This window comes from Chionomys nivalis, chromosome 3, assembly GCF_950005125.1.
Source record: "Chionomys nivalis chromosome 3, mChiNiv1.1, whole genome shotgun sequence".
NCBI lineage: Eukaryota > Metazoa > Chordata > Mammalia > Rodentia > Cricetidae > Chionomys > Chionomys nivalis.
The window spans coordinates 62235001-62259280 of NC_080088.1; the positions used below are offsets into that span (position 1 = coordinate 62235001).

General features: G+C 39.2%; 1 protein-coding gene across 2 annotated transcripts in view; it reads right to left on the reverse strand.

Moving 5' to 3' along the window:
• The window catches only part of Ubxn7 (UBX domain protein 7), a 61077-nt gene that overhangs the window by 2762 nt on the left and 34035 nt on the right, over window positions 1-24280 (reverse strand). Inside the window, exons 4-10 of one of the 2 annotated variants that reach the window (XM_057764143.1) lie at window positions 18235-18300; window positions 15645-15757; window positions 12083-12229; window positions 9959-10049; window positions 8999-9126; window positions 1704-2097; window positions 1529-1608 (exon numbers count right to left, since the gene is read on the reverse strand). In XM_057764143.1, coding sequence (XP_057620126.1) covers window positions 1529-1608; window positions 1704-2097; window positions 8999-9126; window positions 9959-10049; window positions 12083-12229; window positions 15645-15757; window positions 18235-18300 — 1019 coding nt within the window. The remainder of the gene's footprint in view (window positions 1-1528; window positions 1609-1703; window positions 2098-8998; window positions 9127-9958; window positions 10050-12082; window positions 12230-15644; window positions 15758-18234; window positions 18301-24280) is intronic. The other variant, XM_057764144.1, reaches the window with a different exon arrangement.

Genomic DNA, 24280 nt, shown 5'->3' on the forward strand with positions numbered 1-24280 from the left:
GCTTTTAGGATGTGGGGCCTGGCTGGCAGAGTAGGTCACCCACAGGCAGGCCTCGAAGGTCCTATCCACCCCTCTGGCTCTGGTGTAGTCTTCTACTTCCTGACCCACAGCAACATGAACAAGTCTCCAGCTCCCATCACTAGAGAGGGAGCCTCTGCCATGCTCTCACTGTCATGCATATCCTGCTTTGCTGGGATGAAATTTCTTGGAAACCATGAGCCAGAAGAGACCCTTCCTCCCTTAAACTGTTTCTGTTTTTTAAGATTTTTTGAGACAGGGTTTGTCTGTATAGTTTTGGAGCCTGTCCTGGAACTAGCGCTTCTAGACCAGGCTGGCCTCGAACTCACAGAGATCCGCTGCCTCTGCCTCCAGAGTGATGGGATTAAAGGCGTGCACCACCACCGCCTGGCCTGCCTTAAGTTGTTTCAGTCAAGTATTTTGTTGTAGAAGTGAGAACAGTGACTAACGCCAGGCATAGTGACAGGCTAGGAATGGGGACCACCCACAGGTTATGCAAGTAAGACCAAATTTCTCTTCTAGCGCTTAGGTCTTTAGAAGCTCCCCGACAGGTGCTGTCATGTTCAAACCAAGGAGTAAACAAAACTTACAGGAATACAAAAAGGGGAATGGAATAAAATAGAGACTCACAAGAAAAGTCTGACATATCACAGAAGATACCGAAGAACCTTGGTTCCTAACTACTTTGTTACAGACACTACTAAGAAACCCAAGACCCCCACTATAGTCTTCGGATAAAACCACTACTTCTTTTCTAGAAGTCAGTGTTCACCCACACTAACACAGAACTGAAAAGCCTTGGTTGGCCTGTGACTTGCCTAAAAAAATGGGAAGAAAATAAACTAATTAAAAATAAGACAGCAGCTCATATTTATAATTGAAACACCTGGAAGGCTAAGCAGAAAGACTATTTTAAGTTCCAGGCTAGCCTGGGCTGTGAAGTGAGACCCCCACCTCAAATACCACCACAGCCTTAATTCTAACATTTGGGAAACTGAGGGAGGCAAATCTCCTCTGAGCTCAAGGCTACTCAGGGCTGTATAGTGAGACCCTGCACCAAAACAAAAACAAAAAACAAGTAAAAAAAAAAAATCAGGGCTGGAGAGATGGCTCAGTGGTTAAGAGCATTGACTGTTCTTCCAGAGGTCCTGAGTTCAATTCCCAGAAACCACATGGTGGATCACAATCATCTGTAATGAGATCTAGTGCCCTCTTCTGGTGTGTGGGCATACATGGAGGCAGAATGTTGTATACATAATAAATAAATCTTTAAAAGAAATCTCACAACAAACCCTCTCCCAAAAAAACCTAAGACTCTTGACAATGAAGTTTTGATTTAGATATGAGATACCCTACATCTACATCAGAGAGTTGAGCTTTGACTTCAATTTTCTGTGGTCTCTAGGATAAGGGTCTGCTTAGCATGCATTAAGTTATGGGTTTAATCCCTAGCACTACGAACAATCAGTTTCTTTGCTTCAAGCAAATGTTTCAGTGAGATAAAACTCACCAGCAGTTTAGCTTGCTCTGGAAGAGTGATCTGCTCCCTTTTTCCATCTGGGTACCGTAGCATTAGCTGTGCTTTTGGTCCTAAGGAAGAGTTACACACACATAGATAGGAGTTTAATATCGGAGATTAACTAAAACAAGTTATTTAGTACACTCAAGTTTAGCAAGTAACCCACCATTGACATCTATCCCCTCCACTATTCCATCTGACTTTTCGGGTGACATCTCCAAGACCTCAGGATCCATGGCTGGCAACCCTTGATGGTTTGTGGCTGTGCCAGGCTCAGTTCTGGCTGGGGGCTCCATCAGTGGCCTTCTGTTCTCCTCTTTTCTATGCCCCACATCTTTATGAGGAGACTTTCTGGACTTAGCAAGATTCTCTACCTCCTCTTCTTCATCAGAGCCACAAACTGATATGAATTCCTCACTGCCAGAAAAAAGTTCCGATTCAGATTCTTCATCTGAGCGGTTATCCTGCTTTGCCTGTGCTGAGTCGAAATGTGTCTCCTGCAGAGAGGCTCTGATGGCGGCTTCCAGCTGGCTGTCTTCACTGGCATCTATGAGGCTCTCCTACGAGGTGTGCCAAAACACAGGTGGAAAGAATAACAGTTAAACCAAAAACCACTCAAACAGGATATAAAAAACATACAGTCAACATGTCACCATAATTTTCTGCCAAAGCAGAATCTGTCTCTGTTGTACAATGTGAGGACAAGGACTTTTATTAGAAAGTAAAACTGAAATGGCTACTTGAAAGGCAAAAGTAAAAGACTATCATTAAACTGGATATGATGGCACATACCTATAATGCCAGCATTCATGTAGGGGATTGCTCAAAGTCTGAGGCTAGCCTGTGCTACAAAGTGAGACACTGTTTGAAACACAAATAAGTACACTAATGTTTTAAGCTCAGGCATTTTTAGCATCAAAATGAACAAAGCCAAAAAAATAGGTTATAATTTTTTTTGTTTAGAAAAATAACTTTATTTATTTATTTATTTAAAAGATTTATATATATACAGTGTTCCTGTCTGCATGTATGCCTGCAAGCCAGATGAGAGTGCCAGATCTCATGGCAGATGGTTGTGAGTCATCATATGGATGCTGAAAATTGAACTCAGGACCCCTGGAAGAGCAGCCAGCTCTCTTAACCGCTGAGCTATCTCTCCAGCCCCTGAACTCGTTTTAAATATAAAGCCAAACTACTAGTCTTTAATAAGATGATTAAACCTCAGAAAATGTCTCCTTTGCTTATCATTAAATACAATGATTCTTACCATTCAAAACAAGAAAATATCATTACCAAGATATGACATGGTGGTATGCCATACCAATCCTCCCAGGGTTTAACACTTGGGAGGCTGAGGTAGGAAGTTTGCAAGTTTGACTTCCAACATGCAGCATACAGTGAGATCATCTCTCAAAAAAAAAGATCATCTAAGGGAAAACATATTTGGGGTGTATATGGACAGATTAAATTCTTAAAAGCTTAGTAATAAAGATTTTCATTATGATAATGAGAAATGCATATTTCCTTTATTTACATTATTTATATAAATATATTTATTTATGCCTGTATGTATGTGTACAGCTATGCAGCTAGTGTGTATACATTTAAGTCAGAGAACCAACTGGCAGAAATCTGTTTTCTCCTTGCACCACAAGGATTCTGGAGATCACTCAGGTCATCAAGGTTGGAAGAAGGTGTCTTAGCCCACTGAGCCATCTAACAGCCATAGAATTGCAAATTTCTAATATTCTCTTGTTAAAGTTTTGAATACCACAGATTTTTATCTTTTTCTTGGGGGTTGGGGGTTCAAGACAGGGTTTTTCTGTGTAGCTCTGGCTGTCCTAGAACTCACTATGCAGACCAGGCTGGCCTCAAACTCAAGAGTTCAGAGATTGACCAGCCTCTGCCTCCCAAGAGCTAGGATTAAAGGCATGTGTCTACTGCCCACACAGATTTCATTTTTAAATGTCACAAAATATGGACCACCTGAATGGAGCTAATTTATGCATGCATACCATGTACATGCCTGGTACCTACAGAGTCTAGAAGGCACTGAATCCTTGGAACTGGGTGGTTGTGAGCTGTCTGGTGTGGGTGCAGGAATCTGAACCAGGGTTTTCTAGAAGAGCAAGTGCTCTTCTTCATGGAGCCACCTCTCCAGCCTAGTATTATGATTTTTTTTTTTTTTTAAAGAGTCTTCTATAGTCCAGATCGGCTCAAAACATACTATGTGGCTCAGGATGATCTTGAAACTCTCAGTCCTTTTCCTATTGCCACATAATAATTTTTTATAAATTAAGCCAGACATGATGGGGTACACCTTTAATCCCAGCACTTGGAGGCAAAGGCAGGTGAATCTATGTGAGTTCAAGTACAGCCTGGTCTACAGAGTGAGTTCTTGGACAAGCAGAACTACATAATGACCTTTCCTAAAAAATAAATGAATAAAAATAAAATTAAGTCTAATTTATCAACCATATAAAGCAGGTAGACTTATTTATGGGACAGCACCAGCTTAAGTGACTAAATTTGCAGTAACACTATACAGCAGGGAGACAGCAGATAGCACCAGGTTCCTATTGTTCCTATCCAATACTCTTCCCTGGGATTCCTTACTTACAGAACCCAAATTATGGTTATAAACAAAAACATCAGGGGCCAGAGAGTTGGTTCAGATTAAAAGAACCCGCTATTCTTTTTAGAATTTTATTTTTATTATTTTAATATGTGTGTGTATGTATGTGTTCGCACGAGTGTAGGTGCCCACACACATCAGACCTGGAGCTGACTATGAGCCACCTGATGTGGGTGGGTACCTGGACCTGAACTCAGTTCCTCTGGAAGAATAGTATATGTTCCCACTAATCCTGCTATAATCAGCAACATTTTACAGTAACTACTCAGCCATCTTTTCAAGAGCGTCTCCTCAAGAGCCGGGGGCTTTTGGTGAAGGTTTTAAACCAAAAGGCAAGGCTTTTCTGCATTATTACTTTGTGAATAAAGTGGCTGTTTCTAGCTGTAGATGTTTGCTGTAGTTGACTCCCCTTCTGTTACAAATTTATGACTTAATTTCCACAGTTCAGAACTATTTCCTATGCTTTTGGGGCTCACTGATCACATTCCCATAGCTACATGTGAAAAGTTTCACACTGCCAGGCCTTTGTTCCTCTCTCCTAGGTAAATGCAGAGATCCGCCTTCGGGCAATTATCTTTATCTACAGGCATTTTGCCACTGTTTATGGTCCAGGTAAGAGCATTCTATTTAAGATATTCACAGATAGGGCTGGAGAGATGGCTCAGTGGTTAATTAAGATCATTGCCTGCTCTTCCAAAGGTCATGAGTTCAATTCCCAGCAACCACATGGTGGCTCACAACCATCTGTAATGAGGTTTGGTGCCCTCTTCTGGCCTGCAGACACAGACAGACAGAATACTGTATACATAATAAATAAATAAATAAATAAATAAATAAATAAATAAATAAATAAATAAATAACTATTAAAAGGATATTCAAATAAATAAATAAATATTAAAAAAAATATTCACAGATATCCAAGGACACAGAATTACTACTTGCCCAAAGCTGTTGATTCACAGTTGCTCAGACAGATAGAATAAGCATGCCCTGGTTATACACCACTTAAAAGATTCCTAACTCCTTACACCTTAACCTCAGCTTACTGATGATTTTAGTTCAGGAAACTTACTGCTTGTGTTTTATAGCAAAAAAGATAATTAACTGTAACCCAGAGAAAAACTTCCTTCCCATTGGCACCACAGACCCAGAACATCTGTGATCAGAATGGCTGATAACAGCAAACCCTGGAACTGATAATATAGAGGCCAGGGTCTCCTCTTTGTTTCTACCACTTAGACCAATAAGTGTAAACGCCAGACCTAGACCCATAGAAATTATAGTGACTTATGAATATGCTAATCAGATCAGGAACCATTAGCTTCCTCCTGACTGTTTACATGGGTTACCTGGTTACACGATATCCTCTATGCATGCTGGGAGGAAAAAAGAGGGGCATGCTGATTTAATAAACAATCTGTGTTCTATTCATAATTTTATTGAAAATAAACCTTTAACCACCTAAAAATGTAGTGTAGCATACTAGCTTTCCCCTCTAGAATTCCCTGATGATTTAATTCATTTCTTAACTTTCTCCATTAAGGAGTTCACCAGACATACACTAAGCCACTCCCACCCTGAGCTGACAGCCACGGATGAATGTCTGTGTGTGAAAACTCCTTTCTGATTTTTATGGGTCAAAAGAATTCCAGTCCTGAAAACCTGCTAGAGCTGGGTAACTGCTGGTTATATTACTGGGAATGTTTGTAACAAGTGGGTTAAGGAATAAGAAAGAAGAGCCGGGCGGTGGTGGCGCACACCTTTAATCCCAGCACTTGGGAGGCAGAGGCAGGTGGATCTCTGAGTTCGAGACCAGCCTGATCTACAAGAGCTAGTTCAGGACAGGCTCCAAAGCTACAGAGAAACCCTGTCTTGAACCCTCACCCCAAAAAAAGGAGGAGGAGGAGGAGGAGGAGGAGGAAGAGGAGGAGGAGGAGGAGGAGGAGGAGGAGGAGGAGGAGGAGGAGGAGGAGGAGAAGAAGAAGAAGAAGAAGAAGAAGAAGAAGAAGAAGAAGAAGAAGAAGAAGAAGAAGAAGAAGAAGAAGAAGAAGAAGAAAGAAAGATGGATAGAAAAGAATGTCTTGTGAGTAGATTTCTTAACCCTTAGATTCTAGCTCCTTTTGCTTATTGTGGTGTCTTTAATTGAATCCTGAGAGGGATTCTTAAGAGCTGGTCTCTTAAAGACCTCATTATACTCTATCCCTCCAGCACCACCTTCTGCTCTTGCAGAGAACACGGGTTCAGAGACCCACATCATGGTTCTCAACCATTTGTAACTTCAGTTCCAGGGGATCCAACACTCTTGTGGCCTTCAAGGGCAGTGCACACATGTAGGACAAATATACACATACAGGCAAAACATTTATACATAAAGAATTTTTTAAATAAAAAAAAGGTCTAATTAAGAAAGTCCATGTACTACTTGCCCTATAGTATTTATTTGCTTGTTTTGTCTATGACTTGTTTTGAGATAGGTCTCACTCTATAGAATAGAATTCAATATATAGTTCTGATTGTCCTCAAACTTGCAATAGTCCTCCTGATTCAGGCTCTTGGGTGCTGGGATCAGACATGTGATAACCTGCAAACTAAGAATAAAAGGGATACAGGCAGGAGATGGAGGCATAAGTATCAGGAATTCAAGGATATCTGAGCCCACTGGACAAGATCATAATCTGGTCCACAAAAAGGAGGAAACCTCAGTAACTTCCTAAAGTACATCTTAATAAACATATGGACTAGAGAGGCAATCAGTGGTTAAAGAGCTTGCTTCAAAAGTGGGAGGACTATTGCTCAGATCTCCAGAACCCTTATAAATGCTCGGTGGGTGTAGCAGCCTGGCTATAATTCTAACATTCAGTAGGCAGAGACAAGAGGGCTCTCATAGCAAACTGTCTAACCAGATTAGCCATATTTATGAATTTTGGGTTCAACTGAGACCCTGCCTCAGTGAATAAGGAGGGCAAGGAACGATCACACACACACACACACACACACACACACACATACTCCCATACAGAAGAACATACACATACACATCACACAAATACAAATTTTAAAAGGAGTTATATAACCAGACAGAGGAACTTCTAGTGGTCAGACAAGTCTCCAGGAGCCAGGAAGGAGCACTAAGAGACTTCAACAGTCAGATTAGTGCTGCTGTTGCTACAGTTACAGAAACTTCTTTTTGCAGTGGACAATGGTAACCGCAAAGACACATAAGGGGTTAAAGTGTGGAGAATAAATGCTGAATGGGACTATAGCGTTCATAGCAGCCTCTCCACAGTTCAGGAAATGTCATAGAAGAGAAGGCAAAGAGAATGTAAGACGTGAAGGATGGGTGGAGGGACATTTTCTGGGAGTGACAAAATTGAATTCCTGATTGCAGTGGCTGTGATCACCTGTATAAATCCTGCACAAGATGGACCATAAACACCCTGCCATGGAAAAAACTTACAAAGGCACAAGCTCTCCCTAAAATAAACAGTTCGTGTTTGCGGGAATGGAAAGGACATTTTCTTTAGGAGTGTAGCCACTGGTAAGGTGTCAATGCTTCTGTAAATGATTTCTCACTGGGTCACAAAAATAAGTAAATGAATAAAAATGTGAAACTCTATATACATATATAAACACATATGCATGCATACATATCAGTCAACAGCAACATGTGTCATAACAGCAATTCAAATCAATAAATTTGTTTATTGAGGTTGTACTCTGAGGCCAATACAAAAAAGAAAAAAAAAAAAAAAAAAAAAAACCAAGAAAATACTGCTGGCAGAAATTAAAGACACAAAAATAGGGAGATATTTTCCATACTACCAGACCTGAAGATTCAATTATTAGATGTCCATAGAACTAGTGTATTCCAATATTCCAATTAAAATTATAGTAAGTTTCCAGCTGGGCAGTGGTGGCGCACGCCTTTAATCCCAGCACTTGGGAGGCAGAGGCAGGCGGATCTCTGTGAGTTCGAGACCAGCCTGGTCTACAAGAGCTAGTTCCAGGACAGGCTCCAAAAACCACAGAGAAACCTTGTCTCAAAAAACCAAAAAAAAAAAAAAAAAAAAAAATAAGTTTCCGTGTATTAAATAACAGGTTGGTTCTAAATTTGTAAAGAAATGTGAAACGCCCAAAGTAAACAGAAAAATTTCACTTATTCAATTTAGGTACTTATTTTAGTATGGGCTATTTCTTTTATCACTATACCCTATAGACTTCTAAAGATAATTTTATTCTCATTGCCATCAAAATTATAACCAAAGTAAGACTGCCTTATCTTTGAAGAGCTTTTACTTGAAACTAATCATAATGTCAATTAGCAAAGATGTTTGCATAATAACTATTACAGAGATTAAGTGTAAAAATAAACTCTGAGAGAGCCAGAGAAACCTAGGACCTAAAGCTATCTCACCAGTAATAATGCCACATAATATCCCAAGTGAAAATCTTACATCCACTGTTGCTTCACTTTGGCTTGAAAAGTCCTCCCAGAGTTGCCTTAGGAAGATCCCTCTATCAGCAGCCTGGCCACACCAGTTCTCCTGATTTATATACTTAAATTGTTCCTTTCTTTTGTTTTTAGGTCTCATTCTTATTCTTTAATTATTTATATATGTGGGGGGTTATATACATGTATTATGACTTCACTGAGTAGACGAAATTCTTCTGCAGAAAACTATCAAAAAAATAAGTATCTAAGTAGTACAGTCAGAAACACTAACTGGTCACTACTTATATTATTAAAAGTACCATTTTAACATCAAATGTTTCACATAAAATGCTGACATACAGGTATATTCAGTCGTCTGTCACTTATACTTACTGATCGGGCACATTTTTTTGGGGGACTGCTAGAAAGTCCATCCAGTTGCCCATGTTCACCCAGAAACCCTGTTACTTGGTCCAAGAAAGAAGATACATCTAATTGGTGCCACTCTACTAGCTTCTGACCTAAAAATTAAAAAAAAAATTAAGACATGTAAATATAAAATCAATAATTCTTCTAACCATACTCATTAAATAATTGCCATATGAATAGTGAACATTTGTTACAAATTCATATCCCCATCCTTCAGTTGCTGAAGTCACAGAGTATCATCATAACCTAACCAATAATCAATTGATAACTCATTGATAGAATCAATCATGACAGGAAAACTATCTTATTTGCTGGCACCACTTACAGCAATTTAGGAAAAAGAAATTCAAACAAAGAAAAATTTAAATAAAATATAATAATGAAACCAGCTCACCCTCTAGTGCTCTAGAGGAAAACAAAACTTAAAATCTTAAGATTTTATTATAATAGAAAAACCTAGGGAGACCCTTATAAAGAGATAATCCTAACAGTTTTCCTGAAAAAGAGCAGAACTCTACAAACACAAAATACTGTTTCCCTTCAAGTTGCCAGAAACAGACTCCCAAAATACACACATTCAAGGATGTTTACATAATTATGGAATAAAAACTTTCCTTTGGCCGGGCGGTGGTGGCGCACGCCTTTAATCCCAGCACTCGGGAGGCAGAGACAGGCGGATCTCTGTGAGTTCGAGACCAGCCTGGTCTACAAGAGCTAGTTCCAGGACAGACTCCAAAACCACAGAGAAACCCTGTCACAAAAAACCAAAAAAAAAAAAAAAAAAAAAAAAAACAAAAAAAACACAAAAAAAAACTTTCCTTAACTATTACATTGCTAAAGCCAGACCCAATCAAATATTAATCAACTATTTATGTATGTGAAAAATAAATGATAGTTTAAAGGCTGTAATTGGATGTAACTTACCTGTCCGTGGGTCCAAGATGGAAACATAGGGGAAATCCCCTAATTTATAAAACTGTATGTATCTCTGACCTTCCTCACTGTCATGATAAACCTGTTAAGTCAGTAATATAAAAAGCAATGTTACCCACTAACAGCAATGGATTCCCCATATAAGCCTTTGAAAAACATGCTTTGTTTTCATTCCCATGTGAAAAGAGAAGTAAGATCAGGTATGGACTTACTCCCAGTCCCTTCTAAAAACTCCATTATGAACAACAAACCTATTCCTCCTCCTTCCTCACTTCAAAAGAGGTACTAACTTTTTCTTTTCAAGTATTTGTCCATCTATGATTTTTCTGTTTGTTTGGTTTGGTTTATTTTGGAGACAGGATCTCACTATATAGCTCTGGCTGTCCTGGAGTTTACTATGTAGACCAGGTTGTCCTTGAACTCACAGAGAAAGGCATTCTCACTATGCCTGGCATAGAAAATGTATTTTAATAAATCACAATATATTAAGATTATAAATTTGAAAGCCCAACATTTTACTAGGCAGAGATGTTCAATATTTGAATAAAATAAAAGAAATTCTGTCATTAAAAACAATCACAGAGCTAAGCAGTGGTGGCACACACCTTTAATCTCAGGAGGCGGAAGCAGGTGGATCTCTGCAAGTTCAAAGCCAGCCTGGTCTACAGAGTGAGTTCCAGGACAGTCAGGGTAACACAGAGAAATCCCGTCTCAAAAAAAAAAAAAAAAACAAAAACCAAACCAAACCAAACCAAAACAAAAACTCAAAAAACACCAATCTCAGAGGCCAGCAAGATGACTCATCAGGTCAAAGTGTTGCAGCAAAAGTCTGACCACTTTAGTTTGATCCCCAGAACCTATAACGGAAGGAGAACACCAATTTCCAAAAGTTATCCTCAATCCTCCACACCACACAGCCATCCAGTATATACACGCAAACTTATAATAACAATAGTTAAAAAAAAAAAACACAGAAATCCCACTGGATTTATCAGACTGTAAAATACAAACAGGTAAATTAATAGCATCAGTAGTGATATATCTTAGAAAAGGAAAATATTATGTTTACTTTGTTATTTTCTGTAACTTTTTAAGAACTAGAAATTGAAACTGGGTCTACCTAGGCTATAATCCCCAGCTACTCAGGTGACTGAGGTCAGAGGATCACAAGTTCAAGGGCTACCTGGAGTGGTTTCAAAAACTAAAAAGGAGTGGACCCTAGTGGCACACACCTTTAATCCCAGCACTTAGGAGGCAAAGGCAGCTTGATCTCTGAGTTCAAGGTAAACCTGATCTACAGAGTGAGTTCCAGGACAGCCAGGACTATACAGAGAAACCACATCTGGAAAAAAAAACAACTAAAGAACTAAAAAGGAGGATGGAGATTATCTTAATGGTGGAGCATTTGCCTAGCTTGCAGGAGGACCCAGGTTGAATCCCCAGCAGTAAGCCTCTTCCAAACAAACAAACAAAACAAAAAACTCCAACCAAACAAGAAAAGTAAAACAAAAGGGAAGTTAGAGGCAAGCTACCTAGTTTAACTTAACTAGATAATTTACACGAAAAGATATTACATCTGAACATGGAGGAATATTAAGCTAAGAACGCACAGTAAAAGAGTAGCAAACTCAAGCTAAAACACAAGTTTTAATGTTTTTCCAAAGTTCTAAAATGTTTTTCACATGGCCATTTGTCTTGTATGGATATTAAATAGTTGAAATTGACTAATTCCATGTACTAAGCATGAATTACATACTATATCTTAAGAATTTAACACCCACAGATCCTGACATTAAAATGTTAATTTATATATATATATATATATATATATATATATATATATAATCTATTGATTTAAAGAATATTAATGTTAATTTCACCTGTATCCTTTGAACCTTTTCAGGTGGTATTTACAGTTTTTCTACTGAATTGCACAGCCATAGACTGACTGTCAGATGCTCCTGAAGCATGAGCATCACATATTTAACCATCAAAGGTAACTGAATAAATGTGAATAAATGAATTCACTTTTCCCAGTTTGTAACACCATTCCTCCTCAACAACATCCCACACTACAAAAATATTACCAAATTTTTAATTAACTGTCCTTCTTACCTGCCAGAAAATGAAATGTTCCCGGATAATATTCTTCACAGCTTCATTGCTCCACACATCACGGTTGAGGCACTGGCATGCAAAGTCTTGCACATTTTGAATGTTTATCATCAGCCACTTATTCTGCATCTGGCCACACTCTTTGGCCTGTAAAAGTAAAGTTAAACATTGATTAAAAAAAAAAATAGTTTCTAGCCAAGCAGTGGTGGCACACACCTTTAATCCTAGCACTTACGCGGCAGAGGCAGGAGGATCTCTGAGTTTGAGTTAATCTGGTCTACAGAGACAGTTGCAAGACAGCCAGGGCAGAAAAAGTCAATTTTAGGAGCGTCATTCCTGATAGAGTGACCATGTTCCAGTGGATGCTCCATGCTCCCCTGGACCATTCTGTGTAAGGGTAGAACAAATTGGTCTTGGTGGTTTTAGACAAGGCAGGGACAGAGGCTACAAAAGTTGAGAGGGAGTACCCAGGTGGGAAATGTGAAGCTGGGAGGAGTTAGGGGAATAGGGAATGAATATGATTAAAATACACTGTAATGAATTCTAACAGGGTGTGGGTGGTTCACACCTTGTTGTAAACTGGGTAGCAGCACTGGGTAGGCAGAGGCAGGTGGAGTTCTGAGTTCAGAGCTTCAGGACAGCAAGGGCTATATAGAGAGACCCTGTTTCAAACTCTGTTGCCAAAATAAGAAAGAATAAAATATCAAATAATAAATAAAATGATATCTAGAGGCTGGCGATATGGGTCAGAATATAAAAGTACTTGACACTCTTGCAGAGGAATGGAGTTTGGTTCCCAGCACCTATCCCCAGTGGGTCACATCTCCAGAGGATCTGATGCCCTCTTCTGGTCTCAGGGGACAACGTCATGCAATACATATATATGCATACATATACATATAAATAATAAATCTTTAAATGACATAGTTTTTTTTCGTTTACACATTATTATTTTGCATATACATAATCCTTGTGACAGCTATCAAGTTGAGTGAATTAGGAGAAATCAGAACTGGTGGAATTGCACTTTAGAGAACACAAACCTTTAGGACTGAGAAGAAAGGCCCACCCAGAAGTTGGTTGGCACCAGCCACTGAATGAATGAAAATTGGAGGAAGTAAGTGCATATATCCCTGTAAGCCCCTTTCTTTCTCAGTGTACACATGTGGCCATTGTCATCATCAGACTTCAGCTCTCCAGGGAGTTTCTAGGCCTTCAACACCAGACAGAATGGCTGAAGCAGCCTACTTTTTGGATTGAGCAGCTCAAGTATACAAACAGTTACTGTTGAACTACCAGTGGATATCATTAAGTCAACCTAGTAAATCCCTTATTTTTATTTTTTTTTCCTGTAATACTATGTGCACAATAGTCTTGATTCTGCTCCTTTAGAGAAAGGGAAATATTGGCTTTGACCTAACTGTTGGAACCCCACATTCAACAGTCTTACCAGCCAGCAAATCCTCTCTGGAAATACTAAGTATCTTGAAAATGTGATAGTTTTGTTTTATTTACTTGTTTGTTTGTTTTTAAAGGTTTGTTTAATTTTATATGTTTGAATGCATGTTTAGGAGTTTATGTACATGCTTGCTATCTGTGGAGACCAGAAGAGGGTCTGGATCCCCTAGAACTGCAGTTGTAAGTCACCATCTGGGTGCTGGAAACTGAACCGGATCCTCTGCAGGAGCAGCTAATGCTCTTAGTGCTAAGCCATCTCTCCAGCTCCTACTGCTGTTTCTCAACGACAGTCACTATCACTGTGGTGAGAAGGGAACATATTCCCCTAGCTTTGCTTAAAAGTTAGCAGACAATCAAGTAAACTGCCCCAGGAAGTTTTGCTTTGGGTTTAGAAAAGATAAAGCTAGGAAGAACTGGGGAAAGAATATATTTTGTAATTGGATCCAGATATATTTCTAATATCCCCAGTACTTATCTGAAACTGCTGTGGGAGCACATTCTGCTCCTTCAGCCAATAGCCTTTAAGATACCAGCCCACCTGGGCATGGTCTCTTATACTGTAAAAGAGCTGTAAAATATGCGCTCCGCTCTCTTGCTTCTGGCTGCTAGACTCTGTTTTTGTTCATGCAGAGAACTGTTATCTAGGACAGTGATCTGTAAGTTTTCCCTTAAATAAATAACCCTTTTATTATTCATAATTCTGAACTGGTGTGGATATTTTGTGACTTCCATCATCATGAAACCACAAATAACAAAAAACAATACAAATTTAATGAGTTATCCATTCTAACTAAGCACTGCCACATGGAGACCAGACTTTTACAATGTCGAATATGACAGGAAAAGTAGTTCAAAATTCTTTTGAAGAAGTCCCTTCTTCACAATTTCATGGATAATTTATTTTTACTATAAACCAAGAATTATCACCCTTTTAATTATAGGAAAAACTTTATAGTTTGTCTATGATATACCCAATTGCCAACTCACTAGTTAAGTTTTGGGTTATTATAAGTTGAGCAACTTTTTTTGTTTTTGTTTTTCCAAGACAAGGTTTCTTCTCTGGGTAGCCACAGGTGTCCTAGAACTCAATCTGAAGATCAGGCTAGCCTTGAACTTAGAGATACCCCTGCCTTGGCTTCCCTAGTGCTAGGCATGCACCACTACCACCCCAGCAAGTTGATCAATTTATATAAGCCCAGATCAGCTAACTAAATGATAAACAGATAGGTAACAGATATTATATAGATACATTGTCCTGAGTAGATGGCAAGATTTCATCACACTACTTAGAAGAGTGCATCACTTAAAACATACCAATTTTCGGCCAGGTGGTGCATGCCTTTAATCCTAGCACTCTACCCATGAGGTAGAGGCAGGTGATCTCTATGAGTTCAAGGCCAGCCTGGTCTACAGAGTGAGTTCCAGGACAGGCTCCAAAGAAAACAGAGAAAACCTGTCTCAAAAACAAAACAATCGAACAAACAACAACAACAAAACACCATAACAACTTTTATGTCTGGAACTTTCCATTTAATATTTTGAGATTTCATGCAAATTAAACCTAATCAAAACTGAAGATAAGAGGGAAACTACAATATAGGCAAAAGAGAAACACAAACAATTTATAAATGGTTAATAAACATTATACTACATACTTAGCAATAGTAAAAGATACATACATTTACAAAACTAAGTTTATAAAAAGAAGCTTTCAAAGTGGTAGAGGTTCTACAATGATGCCACACAAGGCTAGTCAAAGGCTCTCAAAATAATCAACCTTATACACTGTTGTTAAAATGTTAGTCATTTATTGCCAGTAAAAATATAACCCAGTGCAACCCATAAGTATATTATGCAGAAATAGTTAGGATACCAATTCTCTATATACTGAAAAAAAATAAAATTGAATTAAAAAGGCATGGTGGCACACAGAGAAGGTAGAGGCAGACCCACCTCTGATTTTGAGGCCAGCATGGTCAATATAATATGGCCAGGTTACACGGTAAGACCCTGTCTCAAGAAAGAGGAAAGAGGGGGAAAAAAAAAGACAAACTAAAATTGTAAACCAGTTCATAGGTTTAGTATACAATCTCCAAAAACTTACTGTTTCAAAGCTGCCTTTGTGCATCAAGTCAATTGGTGGCCGGAACAGATCTGCAAGGGTGGTGAGTTTCTTATCTATTGCTCCTCCATTTCTTAATTCCTGTTCTTGCCTAACTGCAATACAGAAGGATGGGAAAAGTTTTAATTAGTCATAAAATGAAAGTGTTAAATTCCATAATAAACAAAAGACCTTATATTGACTGAAAGAATTACTGAACAGTATGCTTAGCTTCAAAAAGCAAATGACTTAAAAAAAAAAATACAAAGAGGGGCAAAAAAATATTTCAGGAGTTTGTGTTGTTCCCTAGCCAAAGGATAAAAGTAGAAAATTAAATTAGTTACAAATAGTCATGTTGGGCCAGGCCTAGTAGTGCAGACTTAGGCTAACACAAGAAGTTCAGTCACGTGTGGCAGCACCTGGCTTTAACCCCAGCACTCAGGGGGCAGAGGCAGACTTCTGTGAGTTCAATGTTAGCCTGTTCTACAAATTAAATTCCAAGATAGTCAAAGTTGTTACACAGAGAAACCCTGTCTCAAAAAACAAAAAACCTGAACCACAGAGTGAGTTCAAGTCCAATCTGAACAACCTTGTAAGAAATTGTCTGTCTCACAGTAAGAAGGAAAGGCGGCTGAGCTGGGGATCTAGCTCAGTACTTATCTAGTACACACAGGCCCCCATTTAGTGCCCAGCACCATTTAAAACAAAACCGAATTCACCTTGAGATAAGGATACACCTGAGGGGTAGAATGTTTGCTTGCCTAGAATATTCAAGGCCCTGTTTGTCCCCAGCAAAATAATACACACACACACACACATCCCTCACCAAAGTAAACTCTTTCACATATTCATAACACAGAAGAAAGCTTTCAGAATCATCTTTCTAGTTTTGATAATGACCCTAACCCATCGAATGCAGCTATCTCCCAGTCTGTAAGCTTGCAGTAGAGGTTATAGACACTGCTGTCCCCATCTACTAGAAAAGCACAGATTCCTTTGATAACAAGCCTTTTCTTTCAACTTTTTACAAAGTTATTGGACCTATCCTTGCCTTAAAAGGGCACAGATACAACACCAGATACAGACCAAGCATTTGTCATGTATTATCTAAAAAACAGCTGTCCTGGGCCAGCTAGATGGTTCAGAAAGTCAGGATACTTGCTGCCAAACCTGATGGCCTGAGTTCAATCCCCAGGGCCCATGTGGTAGGAATTAACTACAATAAGCTATTCTCTTGTTAGAGAACACACACATAACATGGCCTACACACCACCCCCAACAAATAAATGAACAAATTTGTCCTTTCTTTAGACTCTTAAAAGTATACTTCTGAGACACTTCTGCGCTGTACCACAGAAAGTTATGAACCGTGCTGACTAGTTTTGTGTCAACTTGTCAAGCTAGAATCGTCAAAGAGTAAGGAGACTCAAGAAAATGACTCTGTAACACTAGGCTGGCTACAGGCAAGCCAGTAGGGCAATGGTCCTCAACTTTCCTAATGCTGTAACCCTTTAATACAGTTCTTCATGTTGTGGTGACCCCCAAGTCATAAAATTATTTTCATTGCTACTTCATAACTGTATTTGTATTGTTACTAGCTATAATGCAAATATCTGATATTCAGGATACCCCTCCCCCAAGCGATTGTGACCACATGTTGAGAAACACTGCTGTAGTACATTTTCTTAATTAGTGATTGATGGGGGAGGGCCCAACCAATCGTGGGTGGTACCACCCCTAGGCTAGTGGTCCTTGGTTCTACAAGAAAGCAGGCTAAGCAAGCCATGGGGATCAAGCCAGTGAGCAGCACCTTTCCATGGCCTCTGCATCAGCTCCTTCCTCCAAGTTCCTTCCCTGTTTGAGTTCTTGTCCTGACATGAAGTATGAGCCAAGTAAACCCTTTTCTCCCTGTGGGGACCCACAGTTGTGATCCTGCTCCACCATGACTGGAGGTCAGAGACTTTGAGCTTATTTTTGCTCTCTCAAAGTTGTTGACGACAAGTGTGGCTACAAATGAGAGATTCTGGCCCAGGGTGATTAGTATTTTGGGTGTAGAGGTGGAACCACTCCATCTGGACCAAAGGTCGGAGAATTCAAGTCTGTTCCTTATATCATGGTAATGAAGTCTGTTGCCTCCTCCCTCCCCTTATGTTTCTCTCTTATTTCTCTTACATCTCTGTTTCTTTTTTACTTATTAATTCTAACCATATTCTTACCCTAGACCATACAAGTTTTGTTGATGCTGGTCTTTGACACCTCCCTAAGTTGTGCATGATCATAGTGTTTCATTATAGCAACAGTAACCCTAACTAGGACAGTGTCTGTACATACATGTACATGTGTGTATGTCATGGTACATATGTGGAGTCAAAGTAGAGCTTGCAGGAGTCAGTTTCTCTCTTTTCATCATGTGGATCCTGGAGATCAAACTAGCCAGTATCTTTACCCAACATTTTGATGTCGCTATTATTTCACTTTTTAAACATGGGGAATCCTCAAAGTAATGAAGACAAATACTAAACATTCTTTTCATTGTAACAGAAAGGAAGTGGAATGGAAGATGGAGCTGAGAGACTAGCTCACAAATACCTACTAGTTTCAGTTTGAAAATCTCGGAAACCATCAAATATTGAACGTGCAGGCCTTCGTCTTTTAGGGGCTGTAGAAGAAAAACAGAATTGGTAAAAAAAAAAAATTAAAACATTAATTTTGAATAATATTCTAAAGATATTCTTTATATAAGCATTCTTGCTTTATTTTGTGTGTATGTAATCTTTCCCTACAATATAAGTTCATGTAGCATGTGGCCAGGAGAGAGTACCAGATGCCCTGAAGCTAGAGTTATAGACAGTTATGAGCCACTACATGGGTTCTGGGAACTGAACCTCTGTCCTTTCAAAAGAATCAGTCAATGTTTTTAACCACTGAGTCGTCTCTACAGCCCCATATGTATTTTAAAACATTCATATTTTTAATAATGCCTAAAAATAAGGAAAAAAATAGAGCTGGAGAGATGGCTCAGCAATTAAAGAGCACGGGCAGCTCTTCCAGAGAAACTGAGTTCAATTCCCAGCACCCACATGGCAGCTCATAACTGTCTGTGACTCCAGTTCCAGGGGATCTGACACCCTCACACAAGCATAGATGAAAGCAAGAACACCAAAGCGCACAAAAATAAAAAATAAATTACTAAATTTCAGGACAGCCACAGTTACACAGTGAAACCTGCCTTGAAAAACAAAACCAAAAAGAAAATAAAAAGGGAGCCGGGCGGTGGTGGCACATGCCTTTAATCCCAGCACTTGGGAGGCAGAGACAGGCGGATCTCTGTGAGTTCGAGGCCAGCCTGGTCTACAAGAGCTAGTGCAAGGACACGCTCCAAAGGTACAGATGAAACCCTATCTCGAAAAACCAAAAAAATCAGTAGCCCTCCTGTACACAGACGATAAAAGGGCTGAGGAAGAAGTCAGAGAATCAACACCCTTCACAATAGCCACAAATAGCATAAAATATCTCGGAGTAACTCTAACCAAACAAGTGGAAGATTTGTATGACAAGAAATTTAAATCTTTGAAGAAAAGTTCAAAGTGGAAATATCTCCCATGGCTCTTGGGTAGGCAGAAATAACATAGTAAAAATGGCAATCTTACCAAAAGCAATCTACAGATTCAACACAATGCCCAGCAAAATCCCAGCAAAATTTCTCAAAAACCTCAAAAGAACAGTATTCAACTTCATTTAGAAAAGCAAAAAACCCAGAATAGCCAAAACAACCCTGTACAATAAAAGAACTTCTGAAGGCATCACAATCCCTGACTTCAAACTTTACTACAGAGCTACAGTACTAAAAACAGTCTGGTATTGGCATAAGAACAGACAGGAGGACCAATGGAACTGAACAGAAGACCCGGATATCAATCCACACATCTTCGAACACCTGATCTTTGACAAAGAAGCAAAAAATACAAATGGAAAAAAGAAAGCATATTTAACAAGTGGTGCTGGCATAACTGGATATCAACATGTAGAAAAATTAAAATAGACCCATATCAATCGCCATGCACAAAACTCAAGTCCAAATGGATCAAAGACCTCAACATAAAGCCAGCCACACTGAACCTTATAGAAGAGAAAATGGGAAGTACACTTGAATGCATTGGCACAGGGAACCACTTCCTAAATATGACCCCAGCAGCACAAACACTGAGAGAAACAATTAGTAAATGGGACCTCCTGAAACTGAAAAGTTTCTGTAAAGCAAAGGACACGGTCAACAAGACAAAACGACAGCCTACAGAATGGGAAAAGATCTTCACTAACCCCACATCAGACAGAGGTCTGATCTCCAAATTATAAAAAGAACTCAAGAAATTGGATACCAAAAGAATACATAATCCAAAAAAGAAAATGGAGTACAGACCTAAACAGAGAACTCTCAACAGAGGAATCTAAAATGGATGAAAGACACTTAAAGAAATGTTCAACATCCTTAGTCATCAGAGAAATGCAAATCAAAACAACTCTGGGATTCCATCTTACACCTGTAAGAATGGCCAAGATCGGGCTGGAGAGATGGCTCAGTGGTTAAGAACATTGACTGTTCTTCCAGAGGACCTGAGTTCAATTCCCAGCAACCACATGGTGGCTCACAAGCATCTGTAATGAGATCTGGCGCCCTCTCCTGGCCTGCAGGCATACATAATTAATAAATAAATAAATAAATAAATAAATAAATAAATAAATAAATAAAATAAAATCTTAAAAAAAAAAAGAATGGCTACGATCAAAAACATAATGACAACTTATGCTGGAGAGGATGTGGGGAAAGGGGAACACTTCTGCACTGCTGGTGGGAATGCAAGCTGGTACAGCCCCTTTGGGTATCAGTGTGGTGATTTCTCAGAAAATTAGGAAACAACCTTCCTCAAGACCCAGTAATACCACTTTTGGGTATATATCCAAAGGATGCTCAATTGTGCCACAAGGACATGTGCTCAACTATGTTCATAGCAGCTTTGTTTGTCATTACCAGAACTTGGAAACAACCTAAATGCCCCTGAATCAAAGAATGAATAAGAAAAATGTGGTACATTTACACAATGGAGTACTACACAGCAGAAAAAAATAACGACAGCTTGAATTTTGCAGGAAAATGGATGGAGCTAGAAAACATTATTTTGAGTGAGGTAACCCAGACACAGAAAGACAATTATCACATGTACTCACTCATAAGTGGTTTTTAAACATAAAGCAAAGAAAGCCAGCCTACAAACCACAATCCCAGAGAACTTAGACAACAATGCGGACACTAAGAGTGACTTAGTGAAGTAGAAAGTAGAAAAAGACAAGATCTCCTGAGTAAATTGGGAGCATGGGGACCTTGGAGGAGGATTGAAGGGGGAGGGGAGACACAGGGAGGGGAGCAGAGAAAAATGTAGAGCTCAATAAATATCAAGAAAAAAATTAAAATAAAAAATTTTTTTAATGCAGTGTAAATGACTAATCACTCTTTGACCTAGCGCAATACAAGTCAAGTCCGTGTGTGTGTGTGTGTGTGTGTGTGTGTGTGTGTGTGTGTGTTTGGGTTTTAGAGACAGGGCTTTTCTCTTAGCCCTGGCTGTCCTGGAACTTGCTCTGTGGACCATTGTTGGCCTTGAACTCAGAGATACACCTGCCTGGGATTAAATAGTATGAGTCACCACTGCCTGGCTGCAAATTCTTCTCTTTGTAGAGAGGGTGTCACATACCTTTGATCCCAGTATTTCTAAGGCAAAAACAGGCACATTTCTGTGAGTTCAAAGCCAGATTGATCTAGAGCTACACAGTGAGATCATGTCTTGGGAGGGAAAAAATGCTAGGCAAATGCTCTTCCTACCTCCAGCCCTAGCCCTTATATAAATCCTAAACCCCAAGATTTAAGAATTCTGTCTTAGTGGATGCACTTGTAGAATCATAAACACCAAAAAAATACACTTAAAATTTCTGAAGTGTTCCCATGATTACACAGGACAAAGTTCTTCTACTGTACTTCTAGAGAACCTATATTCAATTTTTACATATTTTACATAAAATTTAGAATGTATTAATTGAAATGTTTCTTTTTTTCTTTTTCTTTTTTTTTTTAGAAAAATGTTTTCAAACTTTATTACCCATACATATCATACTCTTGGAGATCTGTTGATATTGTTTTGCTTTTTGAGACAGAGCCTATTGTCCATACAGTTGTGGCTGACCTAGACCTCACTATGTAGACCAGGTTGACCACCAGATCAGTCTGCCTGAGAGCTGGGATTTAAAGGCATGTACACCACGGCCAACTGAAAATGAATATGTTAAATAAATTCTTTCAGTGTAACATTTTAAATAGACGTGTGTGTGTGTGTGTGTGTGTGTGTGTGTGTGTGTGTGTATACCAGGCTGTGATATACATTAAAGGTATGGCAAACACCTTTAACCCCAGCACTTTGGATGTGGAGGTAGGCAGATCTCTGTAAGTTCAAGGCCAGCCTGGTCTACAGAGTGAGTTCCAGGACAGCCAGGGCTACACAGAGAAACCCTGTCTTGACAAACCAAAAAGAATCACTCAGTTAAAAGAAGAACAATTAAAATTACAAATAGATAGCTCAGCAGTTAAAAGAAACTGCTGGCCAGGCGGTGGTGGCGCACGCCTTTAATCCCAGCACTTGGGAGGCAGAGGCAGGCGGATCTCTGTGAGTTCGAGACCTCGAGACCAGCCTGGTCTACAAGAACTAGTTCCAGGATAGGCTCCAAAAACCAGAGAAACCCTGTCTCGAAAAACCAAAAAAAAAAAACCAAAAAAAAAAAAAAAAAAAAAAGAAACTGCTGCTCTGTTCAGTTCCCACGAAGTACCCATATGGGTTAGCTCACAACTATCTCTAACTCTAGCTCTAGGGGATCCAATTTCCTTTTCTGGTGGTTTGTGTGTGTGACTCTGTGCGCACGCGCATATGTACGTATGTACATGCACACCCACACACACCCCACAAATTAAAATTTTAAAAACCAAAATTTAGAGTTGGTAGTACTTGCCCAGCATACATGAAGCCCTGGCTTCAATCCTGAGTACCTCATAGTCCTGGAGTGGTGATATATGCCGGTAATGATAGCAGAAATTTAAAGTCATCTTTGACTACATGAGTTGAATTCAAAATCAACCTGAGCTGGCTACACAAGGGCATGTTTAAATGTCATTCATATAAGCACACATGACCACCAATATTTATATTAAACTATCATAATTATAATGCCAGAAATAGTGCTACATGCCTGGAATCTTAGTAGAAATAGGAGGTTGAAGGTCATAAAGGGCTACAAAATAAGTTTAAGACAGGACTACATAAAACTGTCTCAAAAACAAAAGAATCACAATTACCTTCAGGAAGAGACTTTCTAAATAGCCCAAATTTTAAAAAATTTAAATCTAATCTTTTTCATTCTGCTCTTTTTTACTGTTTAAAAAAACTGAAGAATTGTGATTCTTTCTAATCTTCGAACTATTTTTAATTAATAGTATCTATTTAAAACGTATGTTTGTAGCAGGAGTTCTTTAGGTTCAGTGCCTTTGTTGTTGCTTTGGTTTTTTAAAGACAGCCCTTGTATCTAGCCCAGGATAGCTTGGAGCTCAAAATCTACTACTACCTCAACCTTCTAAGTGCTAGAATTACAGTCATGTACTACCATACCTGGCCCCCAAACAATGTCTTCTGAAAACTAGGTAAGTGATAGGATTTTTAAAATTTTATTTTGTAATGTGTGTGCTTGCCACAGCCCATGTGTACAGATCAGAGGACAACTTTCAGGAGTTGGTCCTCTCCTTCAACCAGGGGTTCCAGAGATGGGACTCAGGTCATCGATGCACAGCACTTTTATACAACCTTTCTGACAGATTATAACCCTAACACTTGACAAAGCAAGTGTGTTATACAACGGGACACAGAATACCAGTGTAATAGGGAAATATTCTATTCTAATCCACCAAGAGCAACCAGCTGATAGGCCAACATATTCCACCTCTCTTTCATCCTTTTGTGAGGCACCAGGCCACCTTGGGCTTTTACTACTACTTTATATCACTAGCCCTCTACCCACCTCCTATTATTTTTTGGGCTCATCACTGCTATTTGCTCCCTCCTCATTTATCATACCTTCACTAAGAGCCTCTCTTAAAGCTACAACGCCTCTTGCCCTCGGACCTTTTCTCCAAGTGCCCTCTCATTCTTGCAAACTAGCTACCATAAGCAAGCACCATTCCTCTGTCTGTAATCATCTTTCTGTTTACTCAGTAGGCATGTTATTCATTAAGGCGAAAAAGACTAAGCTACAAAAAGCTAACAGAAATCCACACACACACAGGACAGCCCTAGTGGAATAAAAGGACTAGCAGATAAAACCAATATAGTAAGAAGAGCAACACTGTTTTCATATTTTCATAAATCTCTGATAATATCTAGTTTAAGAGAAAAACTGGGACTTTCATATCGTCTGCATAATTCAAAATCTATTACTTTGGGTTGGAGAGATGGCTCAGAGGTTAAGAGCACTGTCTGCTCTTCCAGAGGTCCTGAGTTCAATTCCCAGCAACCACATGGTGGCTCACAACCATCTGTAATGAGATCTAG